The following is a 10,528-nucleotide window of genomic DNA, read 5'->3' on the forward strand; positions in this document are numbered from 1 at the left end:
AAAAAAAAAAAAAAAAAAAAAAAAAAGAAAATGAGTGAGGAAGACAGCTAGCGTCACCCTTGGCTTTCATACACATACACACTAACACCTGCCTCCCTGTAAACACTCACACAAGTGCACACACCAAGTGAAGTTACACTTAACATACCAGGTAAAAATGACAAGGTGGGGGCTGGAGAGATGGCTCAATGGTTAGAAGCACTGACTACTCTTCCATAGGTCCTGAGTTCAATTCCCAACAACCACATGGTGGCTCACAACCATCTAAATGGGATCTGATGCCCTCTTCTGGTGTGTCTGAAGACAGCTACAGTGTACTCATACATAAAATCTTTGTTAAATGACAAGGTGGTAGGCTGGGGAGATAAGTCAGTTGATAAAATGTGTGCCATGCAAGCATGAAGACCCATGTTCAGTTTTCAGCACTCACATAGATGCCAGGAGTGGTGGCACATGCCTGCAACCACCACTGGGGTAGGGGATAGCTAGATAAAGATGAGTGGATCCCTGGCACTTGCTAGCCACCCAGTCTAACCAAATTGGTGAGTTTTAGGTTCACTGAGACAGCATGTCTCAAAAACTACGGAGAGAAACTGAAAGTCCTTATGTTGACCTCTAGTCTCCATACACCTGCAAACACACACACACACTTCAGTGAGAGAATAAAAAAGTAAACGAACCTTCCGCATAACCAGAAGGACAGATATGAATCTCTACCTTCCGAGTTGAATGACAGAAAAAAAAACCCACATATTAATGGGAAGATGAAAAAAGAGAGAAGGAAAGCAGAGAAAATGTGTGGTAACTAGGAAGTGCACAGACAGCTGCTGTAAACGCACATCACTAGGGCAACAGCTTACCTTAACCACAGGGACTTTCACAGCTTGGCCTAAATTTTTGCTGTATGCTACTTAGAAGGCTCACACCTAAAACAAAACACATAGTGTTTAAAAATTAAGAAACAGGAAAGTACATACCAGGAAAATGCCAATCAGTCACCTAAGACTATAGTCCATAGCGAACCACTCACATCATGTCTTTTAAGGAAGGAGCATTTAAAAGAAACAAAGAAAATTTTGTTGCCAACAAAATTTCTATTTGAAAGATCTCTTTATACCACTATGTTTTGTGTTTGCCTGCAGGTGTGGATATGACTGCATGCATGTACCTGTGTAAAGGTCAGAGTTCAACAAAAGCATCCAAAAATGTAACAATCATAAAGATACATCATAAAAATAAGCATCAGGCCCTGACCCACCGGAGACTTTCTCAGGGGTCCTGATGAAAGGACAAAGGGAACTTTAGTCTTGTGTCCTTGTCCAGGAGCAGGCTCCACAAAGCTGGCCTGGAGCTGGAGCCGCGCCTGGAAGGAGTCAGGGTTGCAGCTTCTGGGAAGCTAACCTTCTCCCTGAGCTGGCTGAGTACTCCACTTTCTCTTTACCAACACTGTCTAACAGAGCTCTCTGCTGACCTTGGCCATTTTCCTCCTGCAAACAGTATATATGATACAAGAAGTTCTGTTCTTAATAAACTTGCTTGGCCCAGGTGTGATGATGCTCACCTTTACCCTCAGCAGCACCCTTGAGGCAGAGGCTGTGGATCTGAGTTTCGGGCTAGCTTGATCTACACAGAGGGTTCCAGGACATCCAAAGATACAGAGAGAAATCTGTCTTGAAAAGGAAAAAGAAAAAAACAAACAAGCAAGGAACAAAAAACTTGCTTGGGCTTATGCGAGACCTCCTGGTCCCAGCTATTGCTTCTGTTTTGTTTTCTCTATTTCTCCTCTCTGCTCCTCCTGTTCAGCACTTCACCATACAGGACACTTACTCCTGTTGGTTCAGGACATTGCTGTATATGAAGCCAACCCTGAAACATCTGCTTTTAATTCCAATCCCACACTACCCCACCCACATTCTGGGTAACAAGTAGGTATTGCCAACTTGGTCTTCAAGATTTTCCCTGTATCTCTTAAGTGCTCTGATCTGAACAGTTTAGCCCCCAATGTACTGGAGTTTTTGAGGTAGGAAGGGGAAGGGGGCTCTACCCTCACAGAGGAATTAATACAGTTCCCAATGAAATGAACCAGTCATCTTGGGTTAGCTGTTACAAAGTGGGCCTGGCAGCTCCCCTGAGCCCTCTTGTAGATGAGTGCCTGTGCACATCCAATCTCTTCCCATTTTATGTGGAACAGTATACAGACATGGTACCATGCTTTCTGGTTTCTAGTCTCATCGGCTAACTATATCTGTTTCTTAATTGTGACCTAGTCACAAATTTTTTGTTCTAGCAACAGATAATAGCTAATAGTCAATACAATGTACTAACAGCGTGTGACCACTCCACTATAAAGTAGTGTTGCTACAAACATTAAATGTGAGAATTCCTGACATGCATAAAACTCAAAAAACTGCAAATTAAAAGGAGCCAGACACCAAGGACCACATTCTATATTACTGCATTTGGATAAATTATGCAGGAAGGGAAGATCCTATAGCCAGAGTAAGAAAGGGTCAGGGTTTCTATTGCTGCAGTGAAACACCATGACCAAAGAGCGAGTGCGGAGGAAAGGGTTTGCCTGCCTTACACTTCCACAGTACTGTCCATCATGGAATTCAAACAGGGCAGGATCCTGGAGGCAGGAAATGATGCAGAGGCCATGGAGAGGTACTGCTTACTGGCTTGCTTATCATGACTTGCTCAACCTGCTTTCTTACAGAATCCAGGACCACGTGCCCAGGGATAGCACCACCCAAAATGGGCCAGGCCCTCCCAATTCAATCTCTAATGAAGAAGATGACTTAGAGCTGGATCTTACGAAAGCATTTTCTCAAGTGATATTCCCTTCTTTAAGACAGCTCTAGCTGTGTCAAGTTGACTTTTGACTAGCCTCGTACAGTGGGTGTGGGGTCAGAGACTAACAAGAAAGGGGTTGGAGGGCACTGAGGGATGGTGACAGCATTTCAGAATGTCATAGTGGAGACGGTTACATAGCACTACACTTAGCAACACCAGCGCATTGCACACCTAAAATAAGGCTGTTAACATCTCAAATTTCCTGTTTTTAAAAAGCATACATTGGTGTATTTAGGAGAGCCAAGATACCTGTGTTTATTTTTAAGTAGCTCAGTAATAAGATAGAGTTAGATTCCCTCCTTCATACTTTTCTGATGGAGTACAAAATAGCAAGACCTCTACGGAGAACGATGGGATGTATCCTTCTGTCGTTGGCTTCAAATTTATCTCACATAGTTTCATGTTTCTGAAATGATGTTTTTACAACATAGTCCACTGCAATAATACTGCTATAGAAAACCAAAGCCGACATCAATGAGGATGCACAGCACAAGCATCCACAGTGGAATATTACACAGCTATGGTAAACAGAAAGAAACAGCAATGATGCCCTGTGCATGCTGGTATGAAAAGGTGTCTAGACAATACGAAGTAAATAGAGATGAAATAAACAACACTAACTTTTTTTTACATTTATTTCTGATGTGTGTGTGTGTGTGTGTGTGTGTTGTGTACGCATGTGCATTCACATGTATGTGGCGGTCAGAGGAAAACTTGCAGGGGTTAGTTCTCTCCTACCATGTAGGTCTGGGTTGTCAGGCTTGCTCTTATCTGCTGAGCCATCTTACTAGCCCTGTCATACTCACTTTTGTGGTAGAAAGGAGGAAGAAACTTAAAACATACTTATACATGTGTGGCAGTCTGGATAAAAATGGCCCCTATAATCCCATGGGGATTATTACTAGTGGATGTCCCTTGTTGGAGTAGGTGTGGCCTTGTTAAAGGAACTGTGTCAGGCTGGAGAGATGGCTCAGAGGTTAAGAGCACTGACTGTTCTTCTGAATGTCTTGAGTTCAAATCCCAGCAACCACAGGGTGGCTCACAACCACCCGTAATGAGATCTGATGCCCTCTGCTGTGCATCTGAAGACAGCAACAGCCAGAGCGAGAAGGGCCAACCGGAGCGAGTAGAGGTCCTAAATTCAAACTCCCAGCAACCATATGATGGCTCACAACCATCAGTACAGCCAGTGTACTCATATACATAAAAAATAAACATATCTTTAAAAAAAAGGAAATGTGTCATTTGAGGTAGGCTTTGAGGTTTCAGATACTCAAATCACATCCAGTGTCTTCTCTGCCTGCTGCCTGCTGATTCAGGTGTAGAACTCTCAGCTCCCTCTCCAGCACCATGTCTGCCTGCACGCAGCCATGCTTCCTGCCATTGACAATCATGGACTAAACCTCTCAACTGTAAGCCAGCCCCAGTGAAATGTATTCCTCTATAATAAGGTTTACCATGGTCATGGTGTCTGTTCACAGCAATAAAAGGTCAATGTTCATTAGAAAAGTAACAGTAATAAAAAAAGAGAAAAAAAAGTATACATACGGTGAATGGGAGCAACGGGGCAGACCAGAGACAGTAAAAGCAAGACTTTCTAACGTCACAAGTTGTACATGATTTATTAAATCCACTTATTTATTCTTTATTCTCACTATGTAGCTCTGGCTGTTCCAGAACTCAATATGTAAACCAGGCTGGCCATGAATTCAGAGATCCACCTGCCTCTGCCTCCCAAGTGCTGGGGTTAAAAGCACATGCCACTATGTCTGGCCATAATGTTATGTATTTATACAATGTACTGCAATCATACTCTCTGTTCCCTTCTGCTAACCCCTTCCATTTTTGCTAAGGCCTCTTCTTCCCTACTAGTCTGCCTCTGCCTACTTCTTTTTAGCCCACTGAGTTTAATTAGGGCCACTTTACAAACACAGGTAGGGTGTCACTTACTGGAAAGTGGACAACTTACCAGAGGCTACACCACTGAAGAAAGTGACAGGTGTACCTGTTCCCCTTGCTGCAGCAGTATGGAGTGCCAAAAGCTCCTCCTAGAAGCCTGGGGCATCCTGAGAACCTTGTTCATCCAGGCCAGAATGCTGAAGGCCTGACCTTGTGCAGGGATCTCTGGTATGTGTTATCCCCAACCTTTCAGCTCTTACAACCTCTCTGACCTCTTCCTTCATGCATGCCAGCGTCTCAGTCACCATCCTCACAGAAGAAACTGGCATCTCAACTTACTGAGCAAAAACCGTCTACCTTCTATGTCTACCTTCTTCCCTTTCTGCTCACTCCCTGTTGCAGCTCCCTCTAATCCACAGATGTAACAGCCTCAGAAGTGCCTGGAACCAAAACATCTGGAAGTGATTCAAACAAACCTAATCTACTTTTTTCTGTGGAAGGTTTTTAAGAGATTTCAACATGTATTCTCTACAAATATGCAATGTTTATCAAGTTATCAAAACAAAGAATCTACTTTAGTTTTCAGTGTCTCTAGCAGAGAGAAAACCACTCAGAGAAATTAGCTTTCAGTGTCTCTAGCAGAGAGAAAATCACTTAAGAGAAATTAGCTTTCAGTGGTGACTCTAGCAGGGGGAAAACCACTCAAAGAATTCTGGTCCTGGAAGAACTTTACAGACATCCCATTGAAATGGCTTCTGTGGATTATCTTAAGTAATAGTTTGAAGTAAATGAAAATTAGTTCAATTACTTTTATATGATTCAATAAAGTTGACTGCTTATTTCCCCTGTGGCATAGCAAGTGCACTCTAGAAGAACACTTACGTTAATGTGTTACCAAGAAATGTAAAAACAAGGCCCATGTCTTCATGACTGAGGGATCGCCCACAAAATAAATAAAGCTCATAATAGCACTCTATTTAGGCCAACTCCAAAGTGAACCACCTAACACTCTTGCAGGTGAAGAGAGAAACAGCAACAGTATGTTATTCACAAGGAACCAACTGCTGCCTGGCATGCTGTCACATGGCCAAAGAGAACGGACACTGTGCTTCCACCCTCCTAAGGCTGAAAAGCAGACAGACTGTGGTGGTGGAACACATTGCTGGTACCCCAGGGGAAGAAGCAGATGTGAGAGGGGCTAAGATGACGCTCTTGCATCCCTCCTGGTCAAGCCCTGACTTTTCGTGGATGGAGCCACAGGAGTGTTATGTGTGTGTGAGTTCATCTTAGAACCTGTATACTTTTTTGTGAGTCACACGTGGGAACCTAGCAGATCATTCTGTCCATTTGTCATGGTTGCAGTGACTGTAGGCAGGTGTCTACATAAACCAGGAGACTCAGGACCAGCTGTGTGACAGAAACACCAAGTTGTTCAAAGGCATCAGCTCATCTTATCTCCATGAGAGCCTCAGGTTGATGCATGGTGGGGGAATGTCTTAGTTAGGGTTTTACTGCTGTGAACAGACACCATGACCAAAGCAACTCTTGTTTTTTTTTTTTAAGATTTATTTATTTATTTTGTATATATGAGTACACCACTGCTCTCTTCAGACACACCAGATCCTATTACAGATGGTTGTGAGCCACCATGTGGTTACTGGGAATTGAATTCAGGACCTCTGGAAGAGCAGTCGGTGCTCTTAACTGCTGAGCTATCTCTCCAGCCCCCATGGTAACTCTTATAGAGGACAACATTTAATTGTGATTGTCTTACAGGTTCAGAGGTTCAGTCTAGTATCATCAAGGCAGGTATATGGCAGGATCCAGGCAGGCATGGTGCAGGAGGAGCTAAGAGTTCTACATCTTCATCTGAAGGCTTCTAGTAGAATACTCACTTCCAAGCAGCTAAGAGTAGGGTCTTCAAGCCCACACCAACAGTGACAAGTGACACACCTACTCCAACCAGGTCACACTTACTCTAACAAGGCCACACCTCCCAATAGTGCCATTCCCTGGGCCAAACATATACAAACTATCACATTCTTCTCCCTGGCCCCCATAGGCCTGTTCAAACACAGTCTGTGGGAGCCATACCTAGACATAACATAATAAAAAGGTACATTTAGTCCAACTTCCAAAGTTCCCAAAGTCTATAGCAGTCTTAATGTTAAAAGTCCAAAGTTCAAGTTCTCTTCTGAGATTTGTCCAATCACTTAACTGTAATCCCCAAGGCAAGCGAGGAAAACATCTGGGCAAACTCCAAACACCTCCATGTCTGATGTCAAAGTGGCCTTCAGAACTCCAACTCCTTTTTCAACTTTGTTAACTGCAAAAAAACTTCTTTCTCCTGGACAGGTTCCACTCCCTGTTAACAGCTTTCCTTGGCAGGTATTCCTTGGCTCTGGCATCTTGAACATCTTTGGGTCTCCAATGCAACTTCAATGTTACAGCTTCTTCTTTTAATGTCTAGGATCCACACATGATCTTCTGGGCTCCTCCAAAGGGCTGGTGTCACTTTTCCAGCTCTGCTCTCTAGCACTCTAAGGTGAGATTGATCACTCCACTGCTGCTGCTGTTCTTGGTGATCAGCCCATGGTACTGGCATTTCCAATACACTGGGGTCTTCTACTACAACTAGCCTTCACCAATAGCCTGTCAGGCTCTCTTTATGATGCCAAGCCTCATATCCTTTGCATGACCCCTTCAGTCCTGGGCCATCAACTACAACTGAAGCTGTACCTTCACCAATGGCCTTCCACGGCCTCTCACAGTGCCCAGTCTCAGCTGCTCTCCATGACTCCTTCATGCCTTCAAAACCAGTACCACCTGGGTGACTCTTACACATTACCAAGACCAGCTGCAGCATGAGGTACAACCTTGGCTACCTTTGGTACTTAGACCTTCTGTGTTCTAAGAAAACATTTCCTAGAAGATTTCACTTTAGTGATGCTGGTCTCTTTTTAACCATTACTGATTTCTTAGCTCCAGCTAGCCAGTATCAATTGTTCCTAGTTCCTTCTATTATGGACTCTAAATCCAGAGCCATGTGTCCAGAGCGGCTGAGTTCTGCTGCTTGCTGGGACTGGAAGATGGCATCCTTGTCCTATTACATCATCACCAGCTTTCTGTCTTCTAACTCCTTCACTGCCTAAGCTTAGCTGTTCTGGAACTTGCTTCATAGACTGACTTTGAACTCAGAGATCTGCATGCCAGTCTCCTATGCACTGTGATTAAAGGTGTGGTCCACCAAGCCTGGATTTAAGTTTTTCTTAACCTAGAACTTGCTCTGTTCTAGGCTGACCTTGAACTAAAAGATCTACTGGTCTCTGCCTCCCAGGATTAAAGGTCTGTACTATCAAGCTTGGACCTAAATTTATCTGGGTAGGATCATGCCCCAAGGCCACTCACACCTGCCTTAATTCAATTTAATATCCTTGAACACAGGCTTTAGCTCCATTTCACTTCCGGGTGTCCTTTTAATACTCAAACTGTATATTTTGTATTTTTCCTTTCTCCATTTGCTACTGAAAAAGTTAAATTTAAAACTTGTGCTAGCTAATGAGAAAATTGCAGGTTTGAGAAAAACACAGTGGACTAAGGTCAAATATGTCCAAATAAGCCTGGGCAAAAGCAAGCTGTTACTAACAGGACAAAAAGATATAGAAGAGAAAGCATGCAAGGACATGTCTGGGCAGACACTGAGTAGTGGGCCATCTGGTCCTCTTAGATGTGGTTTAAGGTCAGATGCTCTGTTGACTCAGATTAACACCAACCTTAGGAATTTTCCACTCTGTTCTGCCCGTAATATAGTTGATATTTGAACTAGCCAATCATGTATAGCCACACTGATTCCTTTGTTCCCTCAGACCTTTTTCGTATATAAACCCCCAACCCCTGAGCCTTGTGGTCGATTCCGATGTCTCCTGTGTGAGATATGGGTTGAACCGGAGCTCTGAAAATTAAACTGCCTCATGTGTTTACATCAAGATGGTCTCTCGTGATTCCTTGGGTGCGCGTCCTCCCGAGACTTGAGTGGAGGTCTCCCTTACAGGGGTCTTTCACTACGTTTGTTCGAAATGCTCATTATCAGACTTACCCAGAGAACAAAGTCTCTGTTGGGCATTTTTGTGACTTCCCTTGTTAATGCAATTAATCTGAGTCTCTTCACATTGGCCTCAGGCAGACTCTTCAGACAAGGGTAAAAAGTAGCCACATTTTTCATCAAAATACCACAAAAACAGTCTCTAGGCCACATATTGAAATTCTCTACTGAAACCTCTTGGGTCAGGTCCACAAAATTCAAATCACTCTAAGTAACAAAGACTTTTATATTCCTACTAGGGTTGCCCATTAAGCCCCACTTAAAGCATTCTACTGTGTTCCAATCCAATCTCCCCTAATCCACATTCTTCCAAACAAAACCATGGTCAGGCCTATCACAGTAATACCCCAGTCCCTGGTACCAACTTCTATCTTCGGGTTTTACTGCTATGAACAGACACTGTGACAAGGCAAGACTTATAAAGGACAACATTTAACTGGGGCTGGCTTACAGGTTCAGAGGTTCAGTCTAGTATCATCAAGGCAGGAACATGGCAGGATCCAGGCAGGCATGGGACAGGAGGAACTGAGAGTTCTACATCTACATCTGAAGGCTGCTAGTAGAATACTAACTTCCAGGCAGCTAAGAGTAGAATCTTAGAGCCCACTCCCACAATGGCACACTTACTCCAACCAGGTCACACCTACTCTAACAAGGCCACACCTCCAAATAGTGCCACTCCCTGGGCAAAGCATATACAAACCATCACACGGAAAAACTCCAATAGAACTCTGCATATCCCATTTGGGGCTAGCAGATCCTCAGGAGTCTGCTGCCTGACCACTGTTCTTACCCTACCGAGGCCCTTGTGAAAGAGCAACTGTGGGATATGGGGGGGAGGGGGCCGAGGTGAGGTGTCCTTTTCCATGGCTGCCAAGCCAGCTACCTAATGATTTTCTTTCAAAATTCAAGACTCTTAAAATAAGTTAGAAGATGGACATCAGATCACTGTGGCTATATCCAACTGACATGGAAGCACAGAAGGACTTAAAATCTCTATTTCCAATGACTTTTATGCAATGGAGGAATGATCAAGTCCAGATATATGAACGTTGATGCAATTTCAACAATGAGATGGTGGTATATGGCATAGTCTTAGTCTGACTTCGTATAAGCAAGAGAGACATTGGTAGAATTATCAGGAATATATAAAAAACAAAAAGCCTTTTGTTGGATTGGAGAGATGGCTGTGCAGTTAAGAGCACGGACTGCTCTTCCAGAGTTCAATTCCCAGCAACCACATGGTGCCTCACAACCATCTGTAATGGGACCTGATACAATCTTCTGGTGTGTCTGAAGACAGCAACAATGTACTCATATACACAAAAATAAATAAATCATTAAAAATATAAAATAAAAAATACCTAAAATATTTTTAAAGTCTTTTGTTTATATATATGTAGATATAATTTTTTTTTTTTAAATATCTTGCTTACAGTTAAGAAAGTTCCTTTAATCTGATTACACTGGAGAGGATGTATTGTGTCTGGCTTGTCAGTGGCTCATTCTCAAGTTTAATAGGGAGACCTTTAAGACCTGGATTGGGCTGGCAGTGGTGGCGCACACCTTTAATCCCAGCACTTGGGAGGCAGAGGCAAGACCATTTCTAAGTTCGAGGTCAGCCTGGTCTACAGAGTGAGCTCCAGGATAGCCAGGTCTACACAGAGAAACCCT

General features: G+C 43.4%; 1 protein-coding gene across 12 annotated transcripts in view; it reads right to left on the bottom strand.

Annotated features, from left to right (window-relative positions):
* The window catches only part of B3galnt1 (beta-1,3-N-acetylgalactosaminyltransferase 1 (globoside blood group)), a 28,044-nt gene that overhangs the window by 3,752 nt on the left and 13,764 nt on the right, over positions 1–10,528 (bottom strand). For 8 of the 12 annotated variants that reach the window (XM_031374087.1, XM_031374089.1, XM_031374081.1 and 5 more), the window contains one exon: positions 861–926. Coding sequence is in view for 1 of the 12 variants with exons in the window: in XM_031374090.1 (XP_031229950.1) it covers positions 921–926; positions 1,562–1,670 (115 nt within the window). In the remaining 11 variants the exon portion in view is untranslated. Of the gene's footprint in view, positions 1–860; positions 927–1,561; positions 1,671–10,528 lie in introns of those variants that run through there. The other 4 variants (XM_031374088.1, XM_031374086.1, XM_031374090.1 and 1 more) reach the window with 2 other exon arrangements.

This window comes from Mastomys coucha, unplaced genomic scaffold (genome assembly GCF_008632895.1).
Source record: "Mastomys coucha isolate ucsf_1 unplaced genomic scaffold, UCSF_Mcou_1 pScaffold16, whole genome shotgun sequence".
Taxonomy (NCBI): Eukaryota; Metazoa; Chordata; class Mammalia; order Rodentia; family Muridae; genus Mastomys; species Mastomys coucha.